Source organism: Furipterus horrens, unplaced genomic scaffold (genome assembly GCF_987537825.1).
Source record: "Furipterus horrens unplaced genomic scaffold, mFurHor1.1.pri manual_scaffold_6, whole genome shotgun sequence".
Lineage (NCBI taxonomy): Eukaryota > Metazoa > Chordata > Mammalia > Chiroptera > Furipteridae > Furipterus > Furipterus horrens.
The window spans coordinates 90,163,498-90,191,385 of record NW_028327176.1 but is presented as its reverse complement, the minus strand read 5'-3'; the positions used below and the strand labels follow the sequence as shown (position 1 = coordinate 90,191,385).

General features: G+C 39.3%; 1 protein-coding gene across 3 annotated transcripts; it reads right to left on the bottom strand.

The window, feature by feature from the left end:
* Positions 1–99: 99 nt before the first annotated feature.
* Positions 100–27,864, bottom strand: KCTD20 (potassium channel tetramerization domain containing 20). 3 transcript variants are annotated; one of them, XM_090282303.1, is made up of 8 exons: positions 27,734–27,796; positions 12,343–12,546; positions 9,332–9,602; positions 6,425–6,527; positions 5,979–6,099; positions 4,717–4,914; positions 3,222–3,332; positions 100–2,027 (listed from the first exon to the last, which is right to left on the bottom strand). In XM_090282303.1, the coding sequence occupies exons 2-8, from the start codon at positions 12,500–12,502 to the stop codon at positions 1,735–1,737; spliced, it is 1,257 nt and encodes a 418-aa protein (XP_090138429.1). In that variant the 5' UTR covers positions 12,503–12,546; positions 27,734–27,796; the 3' UTR covers positions 100–1,734. The 3 variants fall into 3 exon arrangements, with proteins under 3 accessions (XP_090138429.1, XP_090138430.1, XP_090138431.1); XM_090282304.1 differs by lacking the exon at positions 27,734–27,796 and adding an exon at positions 27,556–27,720; XM_090282305.1 differs by lacking the exon at positions 12,343–12,546 and having other exon boundaries at positions 27,734–27,864.
* Positions 27,865–27,888: the final 24 nt, after the last annotated feature.

The window sequence follows — 27,888 nt, the reverse complement described above, 5'->3', positions numbered from 1 at the left end:
TAAGGTCACAGCCAAACCTGACCTCAAATATGCGCCACGATTCATGGAAATAAAACTACCCTCTGGCTACAAAATAACTAACCCTAAACCCTGGTCACCAGCCTTACAAATGAATACCAATGGTAATCAGAAGTCTGTAGGAGGCAGATGGTTCAGTTTAACCCCTATTACTTTTTCAGAGGAAGGAACAGCATTGATTTCCACTGTGATGCTGGCCACATGCAGAGAACACACTTCTAAAGACACTCTTGTTCTTCAAGTATGGAAAGAGCAGCTTTCAATAGCCACCTGACTTCACCTTTGGAGACTGTGACTAACGCAGTCATTAAACAGAATCAACTACAGTATCGTATAGGAATGGAATTTAAGAAAACCAGTCATATTCCTATTTTAAAGAACTTGAAGAAAACTATGTGCCTATTCGTAATCTGTGATGAGTCAGTTCTCTGGGTAGGTGATTGGAAGGCCAACCAGTACCACAAAACGGGAGATAATCCCAGGACACAGCTGGCTCTAGCCACGGGGACACCAGGGAAGGAGGCTCAGTGCGGGGAGTGATCTGGGTTGTCACACGCTATGCATTAGCACGTAGCTGACAAAGCAGACACAAGTACTAGGTCTAATTTCCTTCGGCTCATCCATCCTTTTGGCATGACATTAGTATAGTTTCTTACCCAGTGTAAGCAGCTGATTTTAATTTCGAAAATTAAAATATCCTGGTATCCAAAAGAATTCCTTAATTATGAAACAAATATAAAAAGAAAAACCCTGTACTGGCACCAAGCCCAGGCAGGTGACACTTCCCCCACCCAGCTTCATCCCAAATGCTCCCTCGCTGGAGCTCTTGTAAGTCTTCTTACTGACAAACTGAGCCCGTGATAAATATTTACCCACATCTCGAAAGCCTTTAAGTGCTAGCTAAGGCACACCCACAGCAACATACTGCTCTAGGGTGAAGACCTGTGGCTTCACACCAGACTCTAAGGCAGGGTCGTTGAGGTGGCCTGGCTTGGAGATGTTCTACTGAGTTGTGAGTTTCCTTCAAAACGAATAATCAACTTATTTAGGCTCAAACACCGTGAAGCTAGTTTCATAAATACTGTTACGTCATTACCCTTCCTGTCACAGAATTTGGGTGGTTCTGGGTTCATTGCATTAATGAAGAAACAAAACTGAATTTAAGTGCCTAAGAATCTCCTTTTAGATATTTTGAATGAGAACTTATTCTTCCCTGATGCAATCTGGGCACAGATGCCACCAGGAATGGCATCTTTGTTAACCTCTAATGAGTATGCCAGTAGTGCCTGTTTGCAGAAAATAAGAGATCGTCTCCTGTTAAGTTTGGTCCCTTTGCTGCTAAGTAATGTGTCTGGTATAAAACAAAACACACAAAAGCCAAGAACAAAGCATCAAGGATGAGAACTGCTTTGCTGAATATGAGGCAACAGGAGTCTTGATTTCCTTTTCTGCTTTTGCAGTTATGCAAAGACTCAGTGAACAGCACCAGACCTAAATTTTCAAGTTACCAGGGCTGCCGCAAAGCTGGTAGCTTATTACCAGTGAGTGCTTTCTCATCCCCTGCTGGAGGTGCAGATATACTGAAAAGGACGCACATTAATTATGGGAGAAAGGGAAAGGAAGGGGAAGAAGCATGTCTCTTACTCATGGGGAGGACTGGCTTTGGGCAGCCCAGACAGAGAAAAGCTTCAAAGAAGGGTAGACCCATCACTGGCCCTAATCCTGAAAGTCGTTAGGAGCCATCTGAGAAAGTGGGGCATTTAACCGGTCAAGTTCATCCACTTGGGGTGGGTGATGCATTAATATCTCCTGATCCTCCAAGACATCTTCTCCAGCAGCTACCAGATTAGTGAGGGATTTGCTCCGAACACACTGGAAATCCACATGGCGACTCTTTCCTTCTTCCTTTTCCCATGACATCTGGATAAAGGGGCGCTGCACATAATTATAGATTACTTCAGATCGACCACCAGGTCTTCTCTTTATTTTTTCTTTACAGGTAGGGTAACCTAAAACAGAAAAAGGCCATTCTCATGACGGCAGCAAATGCTCACTCTGGCTTCCATCCTTCCCCCTTCCGCACCACATCAGTTCCCTCCCAAATCCAAAAACTATGCATGAAAACTACTAGGGAAGCAACCAGCCTCTGACCATGTCCTCCCAGCCCCAATCATGTACACGCTCTCTTCCTTCCTGCGCAGTTAGTTGGTCTTATACCTAGAAGGGAAGTAACAAAAATTCTATTCTTTCTAATGGAAGGGGGAGAGAAGCCTCTTATTAATTTCACAAGCCTTAGTTGCTGGCAACAATACAAATAGAACAAAAGTCCTGCTAGGGCAATGGCCACTCCAGTCCTCTAATTCTACTGCTTGGAAGGCACAGTGTGAGAACTAGTTAAGGGAATGTGGAATGCCTAAAACATCTGAAAGGCTGTCACATGGAATTGGGCAAAATCTTGTTCAGAGTAGCTTCAGAGTCTAGGCAGGAGAGGGAGGCAGTTACGTATCAAATATGTGAAGAATGTTCTGATGGTAGAACAGCCTGATGTGCTGCTCTGGGAAATGTAGAGATCCCTATCACTTGTTCCTAGGGTTTCCAAGGGAAGTACACAGTGGGAAGAGGTTTAATAGATGATCTCAAATATCTCCTCCAACTTTAAATTCCAACCTAAATCAGACACAATGAAGGTCTGATGGGGCCTGTGAACAAGAATGAGACAGTAAAAGTAGCAAAGCATGAGTCAAAGACCCATGGAGGGGAGACCAGGACAGCTCATCTCTGAGACGCTTCCACGGAGCCCACAGGTTGGGAGTCATTGTTAAGGTCATTTAAGGCAATTCTGTCAACACATCCAGGCATTTCTCAAAGGTATATATTGGAATAAACTTAAATGTTCAGTCTCCAAGCTACAGTTTTCAGAAGGACCCTTCCAGATCCCAGAGAGATGCTCACCCAAGACTGGGGGCAGAATGGCCCTCCCACTTGGTGAGCCCACGAGACCGTCTCCATTTACCCACCAGAGGAAATAAAATGAAAAGGAAATGTAATAAAACAAAAACAAAGATCCTTCACACTTGAGTAGGAATGTAGTTTTCACATGTGTCCACTGTGCAGGTACACTGGAAGCTGAGTTTTAAGAACCTAAGCTGTAGCCACAGCTCTAACCTATTTCGTAAGCTGCATACTGTCTGGGACATTTTTACCTTCAATTCCAATGCGAATGTTTTTTAGGCCCCGTTCCTTTAACACTGTTTTAGCAACATCCCGATTCTCAATATATTTGAAGAATCTGTAGAGCTTGGAGCTATAAAGAACTTGGGGGAGAAAGGGGAGATCTGTGGTTAGTTATGGAGCAATGATTTCCGTAAGAGGAAAGAGATGAGCTAACAGAATCAGACTAATGAAAGTTGTATTTCCTTTGGCGCTGAAGCCACAAGATCCAGATGGATCACAGATTAAATGTTGAATAATAAATTAACCGTAATAAACATACAAGAAATTTTTTAAATCACAGGATAAGGAAGGCCTTTCTGAGTATGACATAAAACCTAGAAGCCATTAAAGCTGATACACTCGACTGAATAAAAATATCTCTCTATACTCAGTCAAAACCACTATTAAAGCTAAAAAGACAAATAATCACCTGGAAAAAATATTTGCAACTCATATTACAAAGGGCTAACTTCCTTAATATATATAGAGAAGTGCAAATACAGAGCTTGCACAAATTGCTAAGTAAGAGACTAACAATCCAATTTTCTGATGGGTAAAGGGCAGAAATACAGTCAACAGAAAAGGAAATTAAAATGGCTCTTAAAAATTAAGATGTTTGTCTCATTCATAAAATGAGAAATGCAAATTAAAACTCAAAACAGCATATATAAAAGTTTAGTAAAACACTGTTTTGGTAAGGGTACAGAAGAAAAACCTTCATATGTTTTGTGAGTATAAATTGGTTCCTTTATGGAGGATAATTTAGCAACATCCATCAAAATTATAAAAGCACAAAGCTTTTGACACAGAAATTCCATTTCTAAGACTATTCTATAGAGGTATGCGTGTGTGAAAAGACTGTTTAAAAGGATACTCACTGCTGCATCACTTAAAACTTACAGCTTAAATGTCCATCAACAGGGCTGTTTAAATCAAGTACAGCACAATCGTGCAATGGAATACTATACATCTCTAAAAAAAGATCGTGGAAGTTTTTAATGTAAGAAATGGTACACAACAGTCTGTAATAATATGGTATCATTTGTAAAAAAGGAAAAACATGTAGGTGCTTATATATGTGCACTGAGCACATCTGGAAGAAACTGAGGGGGACAACTGGATAAATGAGGCAGGGGCGTGAATAAGACCTTTCGATGCATATCCCTTTGTATTTTTTGAATTCTGAATTATTACCAATTCAAAAGAATTTAAAATGAAAGGTTTGGAGCAAAGACCCCACCACCACCACCACCACCATTTAATGTGCTGCCTCAGAACTGACACAGCGCCAGGCACCAGCAGGAGCATGGGAGGCAGAACACAGCACGACCGTCAGACCTGCATCACTAGACTGAACTGATAGCTCAGGCGAGTGTGCTCATCACTGGCTCAACAGTGAGATTCATGTTGGCTCTAGGATCTAGCTGCTACCCTGGGCAGCATGTTTCTTGCTGAAAACATCTACATTATGTAGGTGGCTCCTACTTTGGGAATATTCTTCCCCCATGGGTGGGGGGTGGTCTTCATCCCAGTCCACAGAATCCTCATCCGTCAGCACAACAATGTGGCACTCTCGCTCCCCTTTCTTGGCACAGCCCACCATGATGGGCAGGATCAGTTCTTCGAGGTAGTGATCAAACTGCTTGTGAGCACCATCATTAGACAGTTCATGCAGTAAAGCACCTGGGGAGAGAAAATGCAGGTGAACATCCTCTCTGCCCAGGTGCATATGTTATTGGAGTGAAAAAGACTATTAGGTAATAGGCTGTTATCATTGATAAGGCCCAGAGAAGTGAGCCATTTAAAGGCTGAGGTTGCTTCCTGCTCCAAGGCATAGCTAAGATGATTTTGTTAGGTATGTTTCACATTCTACCACGCTTCCATTTCCTCATGTTTAATAATCCCTGAGCGTTCTGATCAAAGGAGCTGTCACACCATAAACATCAGAACCATCATTCAGGAATGATTCTTTGTAGTACCTCTTCTGAAGATGCTCTGGATCTCAATTTCAGAGAGTTACAGTACCAGAGAAGAGGAATAATTTGAAGTCTGACAGCACCAAGGGACTTGCTCTAAGTATAATATATTCTAGACCCAGTAAAGAAACCACAAGTCCAGAGAACTTCATGGAATCTGCAGGAAAATGTATCATGGACTTCAAAGGACAATTTCAGGAAGCCTAGGTAATAATAAGATCAAGGAATTTGTAGTCAGACAATCAGTTCTATTCTCAGCTTTTAATACTTAAGAGATTTGAACAAGCGAATTTCTCAGTCTCATTTGTTAAATGGGTTATGACCCATCTTTTAGGGTTGCTGGAAGACCTGCACCAAGTTCACGTCTGTAAAGTACTTAGCAAACACTAAGTTAGTAATAATGATAAGAATAATTGTATGAATCCAGCTAACTTATGCTGTTTGACTATTAGTGAGACTTCTCGCACATTTGAGAACCAGGGCCCCTATTTGTCAAAAAGCCGAGACACCAAGGCCTCAAGCAGGGAAGGAATGAGCTTGGTGACTCACGGGTCAAGCTCGAGTTAGAACCCACTGCCTGTTCTCTCTCGTTTGCTCCACTTCCTCCCAGTGCTTGAAGCAAGAGAAGGAACAGCACAGTATCACATCTCTGCCTCTGCAGATGATTTTCAACCCACACTTGAAACTGTTTGGTTATAAAACTAAACTGTTTAGTAATAAAAAATGCCCATCAATTCCAGGCAAACTAAGTTCAGCTGCTTCTGTACTTACTCAGATCTTGACATCGGATAGTGTTGAAGTCAAAGTTAATGCAGAGATAATCACACGTATCTCTAAGGTCTGGGATAGAGATGCCATCAGGACAATTGATGATACCAGTTTTGTAATAATCCTGTAAATAAATTAGGAAGAAGAAATGCAGGCAAAGAACAAGAGGAAAAATTACCTCTGTAACACCGTATTCATTGCTGGTTCTGTTAAAGTGATGGGTTCCTAGCACTATGACCAAGTTGGTTGACTCCTTAAGCTGCGAAGTGGTTTCTGGCTGTCCTGACAAAGTTAATCAGAACTTGATACCTGATTGAGCTCATAAGGCAAGACTTAAGCTACAGGAATAAGACATGAAGTGGAGACCTTGACGTTAGTAATACAGGCTGGTGGAACTCTCAGGGCTTCTGACCGCGGGCCGAGGGTAACACAAAAAGGCTACATCGTACCAGCACCGTTCGAAAGACAGTCGCGCTGATTCCTTCAGCAATCTCATACTCCCCCTTCTCGTTGGGCCGAGTGAAGTTGTACTCTCTTCCTGGTCCAAACATCCTGAAAGACACCAGCCAACAATGTGACCCTCTCCAGCAGCATTCTTCAGAAATGGGACTTCTTTCTTTCCCTCATTCTGGGAGATTCCCTTTCACTGTCTCCTAGTGTGAGTTAATAGGGCACCGGGACCCAGCCTCCATGATGTACTCAAGTCTTAGGAAATGCCCTTCAGACTGGAAAGAAGGCAGCAATTGCTTTCAGTCCTCAAGGTTCAACTGTGGTGAGCTTCTGTGACAACAAATGAAGTAAAACAGCACCTGCAGAGCTGGCCCTGGACAATGTCTGCAGTGTGCGAGGGGTGCCTCTCCGGCCCTCCCCACTGACCAGCGATCTGCCTGTGGATACCTGAGCAGCTTGGGGAGTGTCATGCTTGGCCTTTCCTGTTCCTTTCCCTCCTCTCGCAACACTGACCTGTCTGGTATGCACTTCTCAATATTCCTGAGTTTTGCTTTTCAACATCTGATCCGACAGATGAATCTGTATTAGTAGGTACGGATATGTTAATGATTTCCCTTTCCTGGTACCTTTTAACAATGGAGCTCTGGGGGAAAAAAGCCCTTCCTCAATCCAAGGAGTAACTCTAAACTATGGGAATGTCAGGTCAAGTAGAAAAGGAGGGTAGGTATTCTTAGGCTTATCAGCAGTTTGATGTATTTCAGAGGAGGCCTGCTCTGGGCATGGACGCACAAGTCATGGGGGTACAAGGAGGAGGTCCTGCTTTTCCTACTCATCTTCTGCCTTCCATCCTCCCATCTCTCAAATCCCCTCCAGTGAAACTGTCCCATAACTGCCCTGCCTGCCACTGCGTTTCGGTTCGTGAGCTGTGGAGTGGGAAGCCAGCACCAAGGACAGGGCAGACGGTTGCTGCATGTAGCCAGCCTGGTCTGAGGGCCCAGTGGGGCCTCACTGCCACTTCTTCCCTAGCCCTGCTGCTCAACTGTTCGAAACGGTTAGCCTCTGCTCTGAGCTGGCTGCTTTTCAAAGGTCTGAAAAAGACTCCACATCACATGCTCCAAATCACTAGACCATACGTAAGAAATCCATCCTGATAAAATCTGTCTTCAAAGAATGCTGACATTTTTCTGGAATGTTCTGGCTGCGCTCTAGCCAAGACAGTTATGAACCAAAAGTGAACAACATGCCACAAATACAGTCTGCACATCCTGCCCCCATCAGCAGCAGCGCCTAAACTCAGAGATATTCTCTAGTAGTGGCATGGATTTACATTAATCCATGCTCAGCCTCTCAGTCTGTCTGCTCTGACTAGTGGTCCACGTCTGTAAGCTCATTGGCTGGGCCCACGTAGCTACAGGATAGAACAAACCTAAGTAACTCAAATTCATGATCTTGGCCAACTCAGCTAATGAGCCATTTAGGTAAAGAAATCAGACTATATTCTTAGAACCACCCACTCCTAGATTCAAAGAACCATTGTCACCCAAGAACCTATTCCCTAGAAAATGCTCACTTTCTTCTCTTTATCACTACTTTCAGAGGAAATCTACTGCAAATAGCCAGTCTGTTCTGAGGAACACTTTTAAGGGGGGGTGGCATAGGGACTGGAGGCAGGGCATTAGCAGTGGTAATATCAAGACTGAGCACAGTTAGTCAAGTCTGATAAAATATAGGGCCATTTAGAAAATGTTCTAATGTTTAGTTAAATCTTAATTCAGATGTTTGAGTAATATATAGGTTTGGTTTTGATTAAAAATGGTTCATCATGACTTTGTATGTATATGTTCAAGTAAGCACATAGCTGCATCCCACTTAGCCTAAAATTAAGGGAATTACTGTAGTCCACTCTGATTTCTAATTCAGTTCACATCAGTTCAGTGTCCTGAGCGGAATTAGAGCTTTACATAACATCTACATACTTCTAAGCAGATGAAAATCCTCAAAAGCCAAACGTGTATGTACATACACACATTACTATTACTATTTTAGACTTATCCTCTTTGCTCTTCCAAATGTTAAGGTCTATGACCTTTTAACTCCCAGCCCAAGCTCCAAGAGGACTTCTGGCCAATGCTCCTTCCATTTCCTAAATTCTAACCCTAAAGAGCTGGGGCAGGAGGTGGTGAGAGGAGGATAAGACTATAGTCCGAATGAAACATGAAGCATAAAAAGAGCAATCATGAAACAATAGAACAGCCAGGTACAAGGATTCAGTTTCAGAAAACAAACAGTGATGGAGGCATTGGAAAATGACAGAACACCTATTTCCAAGCACAGCTCACAAATAAATGGCAGGTACAATGATGCTTTTCAGTGAAATGGCTCTATTGTTGTATCATGGAAAGCACTTGCTCAGTTTTATTTTTTTATTAATAGACAAAGCCCCTCCCCCTGCCCTGCCCTGTAAAAAAAGAAATAAAGAAAGAACATGATTTATAGATCTCTCCTTATCCCAGTATCTTTGACTTGTGGAACTCAGAAAACATTGCTTCTGTGAGGTTATGCAAATTGTGAATAAAAGAAATTAAGTATCTGACTTCTGTTTTAGAGTGAGTTTATAGAGGAATAGGGAATGAAATTCAGCAGAGTTCACATAGTTACAACTGTATACACTCCCTTTTGTTCATAATATTGGCTTTGTAAATAAAATAATACTCAGCACCCCCCCCCCCCCAATCACCAACACATGTAAGGCTTTTTACCAGTTTGCCCTCCCTGTCTCACCAAGTAGGAAGGTAGAAAAATCAGCAATGCAATGCTTTTTACTCCCACATCTAAAGCAAGATTAAGAACAGGTGTTCTATTCCTAGAGAACAGAGTGCATTTGGAAGGAAATTATCATCAATTACCTTCCCAACATGGTATCTGGATGAGCAGTGAAAATCTGGGGATTCACCACAAAGCGTGTGCCATCGACAAGAAGTGTCACTTTCTCTGGCGCCTGGGAATGAACGTTACTGCCGAAGCCCACAGTGCTGTTTCCAAATCGTTCTGGAGTAAAGGGTTCATGGTTCCGTTTATTCCCACCTTGGAAGCAGGAGCCTTTGACATCTTCGGGAAGCGGCATTATGTGAGAGAGCTGGAGATTTGCTGGCTGAGAGGCATAGTCAGATGGAAGGTCTAAAAGGTCACACAAACGAACCAAATGACTCGACAGCAAAAGCCTTGGGGGAAAAAATTAATCCAGTCTTCTTCAAACATAAAAATCTTTTAAAAATTAAAAATTAAGCAAACAAACCCAAATATTTTTAGGGGCCAGTAGGTAAAAACTCTTTCCTAGAGAAAATAAAGAAAAAATACAACTAGAGACTTATGTTGGACCCCTCTGAGCTTTTCCTGTGTGTGTGAGTAGGGCAGGAAGGAAGGAGGAATAAAAGCAGTAATATCCACATTTTAAAATAAAACAATTAAAAACTTTAAAAGTAAACTTCTACATGGGTTTTAAAATTCAACACTAGAGAAGACTTTCTGTGAAAAGCCAGCAACCCCTGCCACACCTGCGACCGCCCTGGCCTGCTCCCCAGAGGACACCGCTTTCTACTTCTGTTTTCACCTCTCTCAACAACACTCTTAGAGTTCCTGTGTTTTAAGGACCCTGCTACCTCTGTGTGCCTAAACTATTTATTTTCCACACTCTTCAAAAATGTTTTCAAATTTTATTTTCCAGAAAGATAATGATAAGACTCTAGTTGTCTAATGCATCACTTCCCCTAGAAAAATCGCAGAAAAATGCATTTTCGCTATGCACAGGAAAACCCTAACATCACCACACCACTTTTTGAACAGGCAGCTCTTGCCCTCAGCGGCAAAATGACAGTGCAAATGGCCTCAGATGAAGATTCATGCTTGGAATCTCAGTTTCTGTATCACCAAAAAGCCATTTTCTTTACATAATTTATTTTCCTAAACTTGTTTTATCATCTGTAAAATGAGAATAATGTTCATTCCACCTGCCTTACAGAACTGACTATGAAGCATGTGAGAGCACTTAAGAGCATACAATACCACATCATGCAAGCGTCTTGAAACTGAATTAACGAAATCTGATGTATACAGAAGACAAGCAGGAGGAAGTATTTACTAAAGGGGTACCAGAGGATGCTCTTAAATACGCAGTTCCCCTAATATATTTTGTTTAGATGTCCAAAAATGTTTTTTAATGAAAAATTTCAAACATATCAAAGCACAAAGTTAATACAATATGTATATGCCACTACCTAGATTTGGCAAGCTCAGTTAACATTTTTCTACTTTTTCTTCAAGCCATTTTTTGAAAGAAATAAAATACAGATACAACTGAATGTCCCACTCCATCCTTCCTACATTTTAAATTTATATATAATATTTCATGAACATGATTACTGCCCATTTTCAGACATTTAGATAACCAAATAAACTGTTAGCTAGAGTTCACTCAATTTCTCCCCACTTGTTTCTAGAGAAAAGGAAAAATCTAGACCAAAAACCAATTTAGGGTTCACATCCTACAGCTTCTGTAGGATTTAAATTTTCAACGTGGCCATGATTTTCCTGCACAATCCACAGACAGGCTAGTAGCAAGAAACACCTTAATCACCAGACAGCTTTCACTGGCAGTGCTGTTCTTCAACATGAAAGTAGGTCTCTCAGTCACTAGTTCAGTTCTCTAGAAAGCTTGATTTGCCCCCCAGCAGTGAAGCAATTACATTAGGTGAATTCTTAAAGGATTCCTCCAGTTCCACCCTTAAATGGGTGAGCAGGAAGAGACTCACTGCACAGATTCTCCCTAATGGTACACTCTAGAGTGGCAGTCACTCTATTCTGTCAGCTGCTATATATATAATAGCACAGACTGATTAGAAAGACACAGGTTCAAATCCCAGTCCCCTATGTCTTAGTATGAACCTGAGCAAGTTACCTAAGCATTTAAAGCTTCCGATTCCTCATTTTTAAAAGGACTAATCTAAGCAGGGATTTGCAAACTTTTCTGTAAAGGGCCAGGAAATAAACAGTCTGGGCTTTGCGGGTCATTGTCTCTGCCACTGCAGCAGGAAAGCAGTCATAGACACGTGTGTAAACAGATGGGCATGATGGCTGTAGTTCAAATATTATTTACAAAAATAGGCAGCAGTCCAGATTTGACCAGTTTGCCACCTTTGATCTAAAGAGATGTATGTAAAATTCCGAGCACAGTGAGTGCTCAATAAGTGTAACTGCTGTTACTGTTGCTATTGTTTTTATTAAAAGTTAAAAAGAACCTTCACATCCATTATCTTCCAGCCTTGTGAGGTAAAAATATTAATATCCCTGTTTTATAGACTAGGCCGGGTGGCTCAGTTGGTTGGAGCATTGTCTTGTACACCACGTGGATCTGGGTTTGATTCCCGGGCAGGGCATATCTAAGTTACAGGTTTGATCCCTGGTCGGAGTGAGTATAAGAGGCAACCAATCAATGTTTCTTTCTCACGTCAATGTTTCTCTCTCTGTCCTCCTCTTCCTCGCTCTCTAAAATCAATAAACAGATTTCTTAAAAATTTAATTGAAAAAATCCGTTTTCTAGGTTAAGAAAGCAGGGCTCAGAAAGATTAAGGATCTCACCCACAGTTACAGCTGATGAGTAGCAGAGCTATAATTTGAATATTTTCTGCCTGCAAACCCATGACTATTTTTCTTACACCACTATTGCCAAGTTAGATGTGCTAGACTGATTAAATAAGTGGTGATTTTCTGTGATGGTTTAGCTTTATATAATTGTGATATGTAAGCTAAGCCAATTAGCTGGATATTTTATTTAGATCAAGAACATTTATGTTTCCTGGGCAGAGGAGATGCTCAGGTGTCAGAAAGCCCTCCAAATGAAGCCAAGATCTAATCACCGTACCATCATTCCTGGGACCTAGAGGGTAGGCAAGATTTTGAAGACCAGAAGAAATCAGGCTATTTGTTTCCTTTTCTTGGGCTGCAGCTGAGGTTTCATCCATCAGGCAGCTGGCCTCCTGCCGTAATAACCTGTTGCTCTCACTGCCACGGTGAACATTCATCCTTGGACTCTATGCTGAACTGTCTGCTTGGTCAGAACAAAACCCTGCAAGACAGGAATATGCATGATTTAGAATGCTTTCAAACAGGTTTCCAAGGCTTTCCATGGCATGGCAGCCAAACTAGAGAACTGAGAGACAGCTCTCATTCTGGTTCTAAGAAAAGACATCTTCAACATTATTGTGATTTTATATTGAGAAGAATTGGCTGATTTAAATGGTCTGTTGATAAGTCTGTTATAGGGAATAATGTTAAGTTTTATCCATAAACAGACATTGAATGCACTGACTTCAGCCACATTCATGACCAACTCTACATATTTAGAAGTGATGCAATAATTTGGTGTTTTTGATACTACAGAGACACAGGAGAGGTCACACTTAAAGAACATCTGCCCACATATTTTAAAAAATCAAGACACGCACACTCTTGGCAACAATGAAACACTAGAAAAATGCCAAACAATTAAACGATAATGCTAGTATAAGAGCTGAAACTAGAAGTCACCTGCATTAAAAAAAAATTGACTCATGTTCAAGTTCTCCTTTATCAGTTCTCTTTCACTTTCTGTAGCTTAAGCTCAACCCCTAACACCCATCTCAAAACGACATCAAGATGCCGTGGGCCATAAGGCTACCTCTCCCCCCAGAAGTGCGTTGAGCAGCGGTCATCACAAGTAACACCTACTGAGTGAATGCCCCACCGCTGCAAGGCATTTATTCCCAATAAGGCATTTATTCCCAATTAGTCAGAACAGAGAGGTCAGGCAGGAGGCAGGGGCCCCACACCTTTCCTCCAGGTAGTCATGCCCTGCAGCCCTTCCCCCTGGGGGCTGCCCAACTACTGACCAACAGCACTCCAGAAGTTCACCCTACTTTCACTGTATACTGTACTGATTTCCACTTGGTGTTTTGGTGGAAGAATGATCTGACATCACCAGCAATTTTTATGCATATAGTTGCAGGCTAGCATCAATTTAGGAAGTTAGGTCACAAAAGGCAGTAATGTGTTTTAATATTCTGAATTTTCTTGACATGCAAGCATGTAAAGGTGCCAATAAACATTTGTAGTGTGCATTAAATTCTGAATCCCTTCATAACCTGATCAGGTAGTGGCTGTTTTAACTAGGATGAAATATAAAAATGACACTTTGGAAAGATGAGTCAAAACAAGTGCCTGAAAACAAATTACTGTACAGAGGAAATACTTTCAGTTGATGGAATCTTTTTCAGACAATAACCCTTACAACATTAGGCAAACTGAGGCAACAGGTGACTGTTGATAGAAAACTTGATATATGAGCACAGCTTTTTCAGGATTACCCTTTCTTAAAGAAAAAAACCTATTTACACACCAAAATGCAGCCACTTACAATTTAAGTGGAGATTAGTAAAGTCCAACGGAACCGCTACTGCCCTCAAGTTAGATTCGGAAGATGTCAAAAATCAGGTCTACAGAACAGGGTAAGAATATCATATAACTGGAAAGAACATTCTTACCAACATTGGAAAGACCAAAAGAGAGTCTGCTTCTTGAAGCTTACCTGGTTTTGAACTATAATTTTTCAATAGCTGCTGCTCCTCCACTCTTCACTAAATGCTCAAGAACCAAGTTCAAACTTCTCCTTCTTCCTCTCCAAAAGATCTCTTGGACCAAAATATAATAAACTTGAATAATCCTATCTCTTGAAAATTTGCAGTATAGAAGACCAGAGATTTTCAACTGGTGTGCCACAAAAAATTTTAAAACATGCAATGACTATTTAGTCAGGGGCACTGACCTCTTTTTCCTTATACTGTCAAGTAAAAAATCACAACAGCCAACACAAAAATAGACATCCAATGTGAATGAATCAAAATTACACCTATTTTTTTGTCAGAACAGCCAAAAATATTTTTTTGGTGTGCCGCAGACTTTCAGTAATTAGTTTATGTGTGCCACGAGGTGGAAAAGGTTGAAAATCACTGGTCTAGACTGTATACATTACTCCATTTATTCCTTATAATGTGTGAAAAAGTTTCATTATAAGGGATTAGAATGAAAACACCTTTTTTCTATTCTGTAGTGCCAAGGCTCAAAACTCAGTCTAACTTGTATACAATCAATTAATAAATGTAAAGATATACTTGGAATTAGAAGAGTAGAGATCTCCAATGAAGGAAAAGAAAGTAATTTGTTGTGCATTAACAGGCATTTTATTTGTATTCAGTTAATTTTTATTACAAATAATACATGAATATTTCCCCAAACCCAATCACTTCTCCAAGTGACTATCACTAGTTGTTTGGTATGAACTCTTTTAGACTTTACACTACACAGATATACTGTCAAAAGCATATAGCTTTTTAAAAAAGATACACTATATTCTATATGCATCTCCCATTCTGTAATATTTTTCTAAATTAATGTTCTGGAGATCCATCCATGTTGGAAGATCAAGATCTAGTTCATTCCTTTTTAACTGCTGTATATATAATATTCTATGAGTCTATTATATCTACAAATATTTAAGTTGTCCTTACTTAACTACTACAAATAACACTTCAATAAACAAGATCAGAGTGTACTATGAAATTCCAAGACAGGACCCAGTTTGCAAAGTTTTCCCAAATGGATTTGGTTTCAGAACTCCTTTCAAGAAAACGTCTCAGGATTAATGCTTACTGACACACACCTGAAGAAATCACCTAATCAATCCAACATTTCCAAAAGTCCCCCATGAACAAATTCTTCTGTAATCCTAGCACAACAGAACAAACTCTCTTGACCTATGAAACCTAAAAAGTAAACAGTAAACAGACTGACACCAAATTCTTCAACATACACTAGAGCAGCCAGTTTAAATTTAAGAGGAAGGGTCTATTCCCCTTCCAGGACAGACGTTTCATTCAACTTTGAATGTATATTTTCATTGTCTACCACGGTTCAATTCTGTAACCATGCCCCAAATGAATCTTGGTTCTCAGAACAGATCTAAGAAATAAGCAAAGTACTCCAACAATATAGTTCTCTACTGCAACAAAACTATTTTTGCCAACAGTCCTAAAGTCACAGTAACATATAATCACAAGAAGCACAGGACCATGACACCCTTGGCACATGTGACAGTAACTGAAGAGACTGCTTTAGAAAACAGCCAGGAGTTAGAAATACGTATATCAATGAAACACAGGCTATATAGCTGTGAAGCAAAGAAACCTAACATCCAGCAAGCCAGCTCAACTTCACTTCACATCTCACGTAAAAGCATTTTAATACATTCTGCAGAGCTACACAAATATTTTTATTATTTATTTCACAGGCCTCCTATGAATGTCCATATTTTGTTAAGTCTTGATTTTGCTGACCTGGAACAGCAAAACATTTAGAATCATAATCTCCCTATCTTGGAAACCTCACATACAATCTTTGAAAGTGGAATTATCTCCACACATTCCTTGCACCTGGAAAAGAACACACTCGTTTCTCTCTAGAACACAGTCATCTTGAATAATAATCCAAAATAATCTATAGATGACATATTTTCTTTTTTACTTGCAATCTCTTCTAATTAACTGCTTCTGAAGAAATTAAGACAATTAAACAGATCACTGACCCATTAAGTTCAATATCTTGCCACTGAATCATTCAGATTTTTAAAATTCAGATGGATTGGGGTTGGGCACCATCAAAGTTAACAGGGATGGATTTCAAAAGCATTATGCTTTCAGACTGCTAATGGCACAAGGGTCTGATCTTTCACTTCAGGGCCAAGCCTCCTCTCTGTAAGTGCTGGGTGGTGACGATGTGGTAGAATGCCATCAAATTTGGTACATAAACAATCTACCCTTCATCTATACTTCATAATTCAATTGAGAAAGTAATCACATCTTTGCCAGACCTTCACTTCAGACATAAATCCTACTCCTTTCAGTATGTTCTTACATGAAACAACTACATTTCTTTGCTCTAATTTGCCTACCATTGCCTTTGGTCTAGTTCCATTACACACAGTAATGAGAACCCTGCTAATGTTGTCTATTAGTGAAGAGATTCCATTTTGTTTCACATATGCTCTCTGGTGAGACCCAGGATCTCTGGTTAAAAGGGCGGAAGGTAGAGGGAGAGACAACAGAGGTAAAAGATACAATCTAAATAGTTAAGAGGCTGCCATTTTCAAGGTGTACTCTGGGTGCACACATGTGTGTGCATGTACGTGTACGTGTGTGTGTGTGTGTATTTATATTTATATTCTCTCCCAAGGACACACTCATTGATTTTAGACAGAGGAGACGGGAGGGAGAGAAACACTGATTGGTTGCCTCCTGTATGCACCCTGACCAGGGACCAGCATGTGCCTCAACCTTTCCGTTTATGGGACAACACTCCAACCCACTGAGACACCCAGCCAGGGCTGTTTATATATTTAAACCAACTACTGATGCTTTTGTCATGTTTCTATTCACTCCCTTTGCATGTGTAACCCTAAAGTTCCAATCTCAGAAGAAACTGTGTTTTCTGATTAAGGCTTTCTGGTTTTCCTTTTCCAGATTATTTCTAAAAATATTAAGACCACTCCAGTATTAAGCCCATGTAAACTTTATTCTTAAGATTTCTAAATCTTGGCGTTTTCCTACCTTCCATCCCCAAACCCATAATAGTTTGGCTGTTTGAATCTATAGAGTGACCCTTGTAAGTAAGTTATTCCCCTGGGTCCTTCCTTCCCATTACTTGCTGTCTTCCTCAAATAAGTCTGTCAGATTGGTGAGAAAGAAATACTTTCTCAGAGACTTCTTGCTACATTTCTCCCCAAAGTATGATCTTCCACTGTGGCTCTACCTTTTATAACTGTGGCCCTGGGCAGGTTCCTAAGTCTCTGTGTCTCAACTTGCTCACTTGTAAGAGAGGATAATAACCATTAACGACACAGGTTGATATAAGGATTAAATGAGGTGATACATGTAAAGTGCTCAGTAAGATGCCTGTACATAATAAATGTACAGCACTCAATAACTGTTGATTATTATTATTCCTGAACCAGAGTCTACAAAAATCTTTTACAAACCTAATCTTATTTGATACTGAAACAAAAAATAAATTTAAAAAAAATCATGCTTTAGAGAGGTTAGCAACTAGCTAAGAGGCAGACAGATTCCAAACTTAGGTCCTTGGATTCCCATAGTCTTTTCAACCAGTCACACTGCTTCTCCTACCTTGTCTTTCATCCATTACTGATTGTAAAAGTGTTTCCTTCTATTATTTGTCAGAAATGAAAGAGAAAACCAGTAGTTTCCAGGATCATTGCTACTGCAATTTTATCAAGCAGGAGCTATGGTAGTAATGCAACAATCCTGTGGTAGATGGTTTTATTTCCCCTCCAATAAAAATAGCATTAATAGTGTTTTACTTTTTATAAAAGCAATATGTGCTCACTGAAAAAAAAAAAAATCAATCAATACAGAAAGATATAAATACTTAAAAAATCAACAGAGCTGTGGTGAAATCTTTGTACACATATCTTTGGGCATCTACCCCATTATATCCATGAAATAAACAGAAGTAAAACTGCTACGGAAAAAGGTTTTTAAGTTTTGATATATATTACCAGATTATCCTTTATAAATATACCAATTAATACTCCTTCCAACAGCATGGAGTGTCCAATCTCCAGAACTCCTGCTAACACTGTTTCAGTCCTTATTTTTGCTAATCTGAAAAGTGAAATGATTGCATTCTAATGTGGTCATTTAAAAAGTCATTTATTTTCAGCAATGCTTCCAAAATTTCATTTTTGAGAGCTTTAGAAGTTTTGGGTGGGTAGGGAAAAAACCCACGCTGGTTGGATAATGGTAATGGCAGTGATTTATTCATATCAAGTTTGTCAGGCTTGACTAGAAAAACCGGATGTTCCCCACGACTTGCTTCCATCTCCCTGACAGTCTGTGAGATAACCAGACAGCTTGACAGCCCCTGGCCAAGTCGTTCAGTGGGTTAGTCATCCCAACACACCAAGGTTGTGGGCTTGATCCCGTCAGGGCACATACAAGCACCAATCAATGAATGCATAAATAAGTGGAACAACAAATCAATGTCTCTTTCCCTCCTTCCAAAATAAATTTTTAAAAAATTAAAAGACAGGATGACAGGACCACTCACTAGGTAGCAGGTTATAGTTTTGGCTTTGTTAACCATGTTAACATGGCTACATGTCACCAAGAAAATGTCCTTTAAATTTCAGTGTTTTAAACCTCAAAAATGGGATGTATCTATCACTAGCAAGTTAGACAGTCCTTTGTCAAGTGGGACGTATGGAAAAGTCCTCAAAAACATAAACTGCTATATAAAGACATGAAGAAAATTTGGGTATGTGAATCTCCCTTGTACAATGACTTAGCATTTACTTGACTCTTTAAGTTCATTGTGCTCCTTCTACTTTTGAATATGTCTACGTTCTGACTACTGTATGGTTCTCCTGATTTCAGCCACCTTTCCCTTTTTGATGTAGTGAAATTACACACTGTATTGCTTTTGGAATTCTCTGGATTATTATCTTTTGCTTCAGTTGAATAACTTTTCATTTGTACCTGATCTTCTGTCTTCCAATTTTTCCCTGAGGAAAATGTCATATTCTTTTTCTTCTCCTGCCAAGCTGTTTTTTGTTATTTTTTTTTAAGCTCTTTTATTGCTATACAGTTTTAAAAAACAAAGACAAACAATAATCATGCACTTGGGTAGTACATGTTCATTGTTCCTGGCAGAAAATACTAAAAAGACAAAAAATCACCCATAACTCCTTTTCCCGACTTTCCTAAGTATAAATACATATATTTTATTTTTACAATTTGAAATTCTGATGTAAATACTATTTTGTATTCTCAGCATACAATGAACACGGTTGTATGTAAATAATCATAGTCTTACAACATATTTTAAAAACTCGACTTTTTAAAAAACATTATTTATTTATTTTTAGAGGGAAGGGAAGGGAGGAAGAGAGGGAGAGAAACATTGATCAGTTTCCTCTCCTGCACCACCCACTGGGGACCCAGCCTGCAACCCAGGCACATGCCCTGACTGGTGACCTTTGGGTTCCTAGGCCAGCGCTCAACCCACTGAGCCACGCCCGCCAGGGCTTACATCATTTTCAATGGTACATAATTTCTACTATATGGCTGTACCAAATTTTACTCAACCCAGTAGTTGTATTTTTTAATTTAACCTTTAAGCCATACATAATTTATTTTGTCACTTAGATCTAACAAAATTCAAATGGTTAACAAACTAACTGCCTTAATATATTCCGAAGTGTCCATTCTTTCCCCACACTAATTTGAGATGTCAATTTTATCAAATACTAACATAAATATATACCTGGTCTGGTTTTTAAACTCTGTTCCACAAATTCATCTATTTCTGTGCCAATGTCATGTATAATTTTAATTTAACACTTTGCCATCTTTTTCTGTCACTTATCTAGATAGTTCTAAAATACTTTTAAGTTGTCAATAGGGACAATTTTTCTTCTAATCTTTAAAATTATGTCTTAACTACTCATTTATACTTTTTTTTCTGCAATGAATAACACCAGCTTTATTAGTTTTAGAATGACTGTGCTAATTTTCATTGAACATTAAATTTAATGGAGATGGCAATTGCACACATTCAGACTCCCTGCACCAGTTTATGACCCAGAATGTAGTTTTGTTTGTTCTCTCATTGGATGGAAGTAAAAATTTGCTTTACTTATTACTTCCATAGTCATTCCAACGATATATTAACAAGAATATGTGTGGATAATTGAAACTATTAGTACTAGAGCAATTTTGATGTTTTCTTTTAAGAGATACTGTTTAATCAAATTTTTAACTGAAAAAGTAAAATTAAATTTACTTCAGCTATTTTAATAACTTAAATACATTACATACTTAAAGATAGATTATACATTCCTAGATTAATATTGCAGCTAAACCAGAAGACCTTTTTCTGTGTAGGAAAAAAAAACAAAACTCATGGTACTGCATTTCTTGAATAGTGGTCAAGGTTTCTACACATGCCTTCCTACATATTCTCCCTGTGAGCCTAAGCAATTGTATAATTAATCTCTTGTGGAGATCAATCCCCTTCCCCAATCCATTTCTCTTTTATTTCTTTTTCTTTTCAAAGACTGATGCTATAAAATATCTTTCCATTTGTGTTACTACTTTCTCACAAAGTCTCAAATGAAGGGAAGCTATGTTTAACCATAAGCTACCCTGCCTCCCATATTTACCAGCAAGGGCTCTGGGACCAGATCACCTCGGGCACATGACTAACTTTCCTGAGCCTCAATCTTCTCACCTGTAAATTAAGAATAATAATAGTGTCTCTTTGGGAGAACTATTTTAGAAATTACAAATATTTCAAATAAAGCGCAGACTCTGGCATAGGGTAAATACTGAAAAAGTATTAGTTGTTATGGTAAATATCCAAAACTAATTTCAAGCTTATAAAAATCATATTCAAAAACCTTATTTAAAAAAAAAATCTGCTTGTTTCTCCTTTTTTGCATTAATACCTAACTACCACATCAAGCCTCATCCCAATTCCAATACCAATAACCCTCTATTTACAATATAGCTCTGGGTATCTGTATGTTTAGAGTAAGTACTGGATTCTGAATATATCCACTTGCAGAGGTAATAAAATAATTATGATACCATTGTTAACTCTTAATTCCAAACATTTACAGATAACAAATACATTATTTTTGTAAACTAAACCTGTAGTTTTAGAACTACACTTTTATCCATTAGGTTTCTTTTTTACTCTCAAAACTATAGATAAGATTTTGGTAATCTTTTCAGATTATCAGTAAATTAGTCAACATACAGGGCGGGGCAAAAGTAGGTTGATCAACCAATGAATGCATGAATGGGTGGAGCAAGGAATCAATGTTTTTCTCTCTCCCTTCCTCTCTCACTGTAAAACTCAATAAATAAATAAAAATTAATATTAAAAAAAGGGTATAATTTGGGTACAAAAGATGAGTCTTTCCCAAGAAAGCACTGTATTAACATATACTATAATTCTTTAGTTCACATTTTACTATTTTTGAAATCAGGATGTATCTTAAAATCATGTATATATTTAATATGATAGTGCTTCTTTTTCCTAAAAACCTGTTATTAGATTGATGTTTTAATGCCAAGTGTCTTAAAACTGCTGTGTGCTTATATGTGTGTGATCATTTGCATTGCCTTCACTTTTGCTAAGAATCAGTGAAAACTTCTGACACTAATTGGAACCAGTCCTTGAAACATCTCCTGACATGGTGATATAGATTGTCTTCAGAATTTTCAGTGTATAGCCCTGATGGATGTGGCTCAGTAGGTTGGGCATCGTCTCGCAGATCAAAAAGTTGGAGGCAACATCTCACATCGATGTTTCTCTCCATCTCTTCTCTCTCTAAAAATAAATGAATAAAATCTTTAAAAAAATTTTTTATTTCAACATGTACTGATCCATGGGTCTCTCCCCCAAGACATTCAGATCTTTTTTTACTGTACACACACTTAGCTTTTTCCTATAAGATGGCCTACTGTGTTGACTATTACATTTTTAAATTGTACTGTCTGGCACTGTTCCTTTTTAAGATACTATTACTATTAGTATACCCTTGGCTATTTCCTGGAAGTTTGCTATTAAGTAATCTTAACAGCTTGTGTCTCCTCCTTGAGAGAGTTTAGGTAATAGCGAGCACAACAGTGTCCTGGACATTAGGAACCTCACCCCAGAGATTCTGTTATACATTGACTGCCTTTTCCTAAGGAATCATGATGTTACTAGAATGACCATAACTAGTTGAATCCAATCAAAAGATAGAAGCGCCCTGTATGGAAATTATAGAATTTCATCTAGTCAAGTTGAAATTACAATGGAATTGGGTAAGACCTTAATTTGAATTTAGATTGTAAAATCAACCCTCATCTGGAGGTAACTGATTTAGAGGTCCTCTCACAGCAACTATATACAGTAAACAGAAAAGGTTCCTGGTGTGTCCATTATCAGAGCACAAAGGTTGTATGTCCTGGCCCCAGACCTTGGGCATGGAATCATAGCTCCAAAGCTGAAATTTACATAGAAAGAAATCATGAAGTAAATACAAACTAAAAGGAGAGGTAACACGGCACAATGGTAACATGCATAGATAGTAACAATTATAGACTTTGAAGCCAAAAGTCTGGGTTCGAAGCTTCACTCCACTATTTTTTAGCTTATGACTGTGGGAAGTTTCCTTACCCTCGTTCTTCCTCAGTTTTCTCATCTGTAAAACGGGGGTAATAATGGCACCCACTATATAAGTTTTTGAGTATTAAATAACATTTACAAGGTAGTACAATATATGGCACATGATATATGTTAAATCAATAAAGTAAATCCATCTGGATTTCAGATGTAACATTTGCAGTAATCTGACACATTGAAGAATCCAGCTAATTTATGATTGTAAAACGTGTTCTTGAGTAATTCAGTTTAGGTTTTATTATTATTACTTTAAGGATATAAGTAAACTTTGTTAAGTTTGAAAAGAGTGTTGCCATATTTAAGAACCTCTTGAGATATGTTAGATTCTTAAATTTACATTTTTTAAGATTTAGAGTTTTTTGAGTCCTTAAAGATTTGCTTGGTAGGCCACTGAAGTGCTAAAACAAGAAAAGAGATTAAGATTATTGTTGTGTTGGTTGTTGTCATTTTTTTATTTGACAATATAATTCACCACATTAAAAGACTAAAAAAGTTTTAGAATAACTAAAATAGCATGACCCGTCCTGGCTGCTTGTAGCTCAGTGGATTGAGCGTCGGCCTGTGAGCCAAGTGACTGGTTCGATTCCCAGTCAGGGCACATGACTAGGTTGCACATCAGGTCCCCAGATGGGGGCACGAGTGAGAGGCAACCACACAGTGATGTTTCTCTCCCTCTCTTTCTCCTTTCCCCTCTCTCTAAAAAAATAAAATAAAATAAAGTAAATAAAACAAATACATAAATGAAAAAAAAAAAAGCATGGCCCAATAAACAAATAAAATAACTAAAGCAGCATGAAAAGTATTGATATATTAGGTTTAAAAAAGGCAGGTTGAAATAATAAATATATTCATAGAATAATGACTGAAAATATTATTCTACCTTAATTGTAGGCTCATCATATGTGATTTTATTTTTCAATTGTGTTTTATTGAATATTCTGAAGTCTCTAAAATGAATATTACTTTTAAAAAGAGAAAAAAGAAAACATACTTCTAAACACAAGGGACTCTTGAAGAAAATGTTGGAATTCTTTTTTAATAAAAGCTTAGAACAGTTTAGGAGAGTTATGGCAGCGCTAGCAAACCAATACATAAAAAACAACTGCAAAAAATAAATTTCACTCTCTCCCACCAAGAAAAGATATAGGACAAACACACAGAAAGAGTCTAATATGGTTTTATGGTATAGACTGTGATCTTCATATAGAGCTATTTTATTCTAAGGAAGTTAGAAATTTCTTTTAAATAATCTCAACAATAATTTATTTTCACTTCCCTCTATAATTTTAATAACAGTATTTTACATTTATATAGCATACAATTATTTCATTCATATTTATTACTTCATCTGGTCCTTACAACCTTCTCTAAGAAACAAAGGGGAACACAGTAACAGACAACTGAAACCGGATCCTCTGGCCCCAGCTACAGATCTTTCCACTACTCCTCAGTGCTTTCCAAACTTGTAGTAGGGCTCCCCCTGTTTTAGTAAGAACTGATAGTTTACTTTATATCTATACTTATCAGAAAGACTTATAATTTCAACCGTGAAAAAGACAATCTGCATCTAAAAAAGACAGTATCTTGAAATAAATTAAATTATATTTTTAAAAACAATGAAGAGCCAGCATTTCCCGAGAACTTGCACTGTCTCGGCAGGGTTGTAAGCACTTTACATGAATTAACTCAATCCTAATAACCCCCTGAGGCAGGTAGGTATTATTACCATCACTGTTTCGGAGACAAAGAAACTGATGAGTACTTTATCCAAGCTAGTAAATGAAGGAGCTAGGATCTGAAACCACAGGACTAACTCCAAAGGCCACATTTTTAACCACTCCCCAATGAAGTACAGCTGACCACTCAACAATGCAGGTTAGAGGCATGACCTCTCACTCTGTCCAATATCTGCATAAGCCCTCCATATACTTGGATTCCCAAACGTGGAGTTGATGCTTGAATAACACAGGATTAAACTGTGAGGGTCAACTGAACTGAAGTCACTCGAAAAAAATTCCATGTATGTGAAACCATGCAGCTGAAGCCCATGTTGTTCAAGGGTCAACTATAATGAGGGCACTACTGAGTCTTCATGACTTTGGAGTCAGCCAGATTTAAATTTGAACACTGACCACTTACTAGGTTTATGACTTGGGGCAAGCTTAAGCTTTTTGTGTCTTAGATTCCTCAATTATAAAATGGAGACGATGAAATGAGACAATGGACATAAAAGCATTAAGTACAGTGTCTGGTATATAATGTCTATGAATGAGTGAGTTCTTACTATAGCATTTCTAATTCTACTTTTCATGAATATACAGGAACAATCCAACAATGTCTAATTTGGGGAATTCCAGCAAAAATATCAAAAAGTTCTCTTCTTTCATCCATACTTCTTTCCTTCACACTATTCCAGAAATGCATATACTAGTCCACTAATCTCATTTCCCGTAGGAAAATCAGAATATACTGAATCATATTAGTAGTTACACCAGTCTTATATTCTGTCTCCCACAGAGATACCTAATAACTTTGGTAAGGACAAAATAGTTATGTGACAACTTCAAAAGATTCTGGACATTGCTCAAACATCTAACATATAATAAAAATTAACCAATGTACTTATCTTAACATTTAATGAATCTTTAAAACAATAACATCTCTTGGGATTATAAGAAAACTACCTATTTGCTCTTACTTTTCCTTTTACTATTTATTTATTTCTAGCTTCAGAGTTCCTTATTTTAGTACTCCCACGCTTCATAATTTATATGGTTCAATCACATTCTCCTTCAATATCCATTTTTTCCAAATAATACTCCTTTTGTAGTCATGTGTAAGTCTCTCCATTTTCTCCTTATAACTTAAATTTCTCTGAACCTTTTCTCCATTTTTGCAGCATTTTTCTTGAGATGATTTAGAGGGAAGAACACTGGGCTAGGAGCCAAGGTCCTCACTCTGCCATCTCATCTCTCAGATTCTTTACCTGAAAAATGAGAGGATTGCACTAGATACATTTGTAATAGGTTTCCTTATACCTCTAAGCCTTATACTTCCATGATTCTGGGTATTCCAACTAGAAATCATTCATTTTCCAACAATTTCCCTAAACTTTCTACTTCAGTTTACCAAGGAGGGGCAGGCATATTCAGGAAGCCCAAGACTACAGAAGGAAAGATGACGCTTTGTGAATCAATAGAAAAAGATGGATGAATAAGAGAAATCAGACACCAAAAAGTTACCAAAGGAAGTAAAAAGGTCAGAAACACATAGCCTAACTCTAACCTCATCCCTACACACCTACTGAAGAGGGACTAAGAAACAGAAAAAGCTCTTGACAGCAGAGGAGCTGATCCTGCCCTGCCTCGAGGGAGCAATGTAACTCTGCCATCTTTCCAGCACTGCAACCAAATGGCCTACTACAGAGCTCTGCACAAAACAGGCACTGCTGGGGCACTCGATGAAGGAACTGAAAGCCCTCGTAAGTGCTGCTGGTACTGCTCCAGGCCAGGAAATATGAGAGCTGGGAGCCATGGGAATTACCTGGCACTGGCTGGCCTGCTTCTAAGGAAAGGAGACCAGGTTGGTGGAGAGGGGAGTTAGTAATGGCACTGTCGGTCTGATAATATTGAAAGTAGCCCCCGGAGGGAAAAAGCCCGGATTAACAGGCGCTGGCTATCTCTAAACCACCAAGGCAGTATCAGAAATATGTATGAAAGTCATTTCCTACCCTGGTGTCATGAGTCCAGGAAAAGCATTATCCTTTCTGAAGCTTCCTTCCCGATTCAGAGCTTCTGGACCTGTGACTGGTTAGGGCGCAGGGGCGAGTGAAGCAACGAAGGGATAAGGGAGCCGGGCAGCTGCAAACTCCCCGGGCCAGCCCCGCGGTGCTGTTGCTGGAAGGGTGGTCCCTGGAGGGAGGGTGCTTGCTTACAATGTAGACTCGGGCACCCATCACAGATCTCCAGAGTCAAATTCCTGGGAATGGTACTGGTATTTTTAAGGAGCAAACTGATGTTTGAGAATTGGAGAATTACCGTGCCAGAATCTGAGGGAGAGGGGAGAGTGCAGATCTTTGACTCTGGATTCATCATATTCCACGGACATTACTGTAACTCTTTGTTTTGGAAGCCCTTTTAAAAAGCCCTCAATTTCTCAGGTAACGCCTGCAGCTGGTTACTTAGCAGCCAACAAGGGCACCATGAAAGGGCCTGGAAAATGTATTTTCACAAACAGGTTAAACAGTTCCTCCACATCCTTGTTTATCCTGTGTGCTCGCTGGTTTGTTTATAAATAAACGGGTTCAACCGAGGAATTTTCAGAAAGTCACAAACTCTAAAACAGAAGACGTTTTTTGATAGTATAGAGCTAGGCTTGTAAATCTGAAGACACTGTCTGCTATAAAAAGTAGTGTTTTATTTAAAAGAGAATTACCGGTTAAGGCTCTCCCTGCTCTTTCGCAGGCAGCGCCACTGACGAAAGCTAGTTACTTGCGGGTGGCAGAGAAGGCAGGCTGAAGCAGGGGTGAAAAGAGGGAGCAAAATGCACTCTCTGCTAGAGTTTAGGAAGCAGTCAGATCAACTACATAATTTTTAATAAGTTCAATTAATTATTAAAAAAAAATCATGTCTGCAAATGTTTTATCAGTAAACACACCGAAGTTCTGGTCATTTCGGGCGGGATAAAAACACCAAAGGCCTACAGGAAACAGACAAGTTACACTTCAGCTGTCCCCACGACTGTATTTACGATTCCATACAGGCACCCCCTTTCCCGGATCTTCAGACCTCACCCTCAGCACGAAGACAGGCGCCCGGAACCCAGCTGCCGACATTTTCCCTCGGGATGGTCTCAGTCCCGCAGCCTTTTCACCAGGTGGGTCGGACCCAGCAGACTTCCGCCCGAGCGTCCTGAAGAGACGCCCCGACACAAAGGCAAATCTCGGGGTTATACCCGCCGCCGCCACTCACCTGCCGCTCCCTGTAGCGATCTGGTGCCAGGGGCCCGAATCCCTCTGCGAGGCGCGCGCACACCGTGCCAGGAAAAGCCACCGTGGGGACCGGCCCTGCCGCAGCGGCGCGCGCCCCCTGCCCTGGCCGGCGCGGCCACGCGGCTGAATCACCCA

What these genes read in the sequence shown, in the direction of transcription:
- KCTD20 (XM_090282303.1), bottom strand. Translation starts at nt 12,502, where the DNA reads ATGAATGTTCACCGTGGCAGTGAGAGCAACAGGTTATTACGGCAGGAG. An exon ending in TATCCGATGTCAAGATCTGA is followed by an intron (nt 4,915 to 5,978) that starts GTAAGTACAGAA and finishes TTCTCTCCCCAG; the next exon opens with GTGCTTTACTGCATGAACTG. An exon ending in GGGGGAAGAATATTCCCAAA is followed by an intron (nt 3,333 to 4,716) that starts GTAGGAGCCACC and finishes TTCTCCCCCAAG; the next exon opens with TTCTTTATAGCTCCAAGCTC.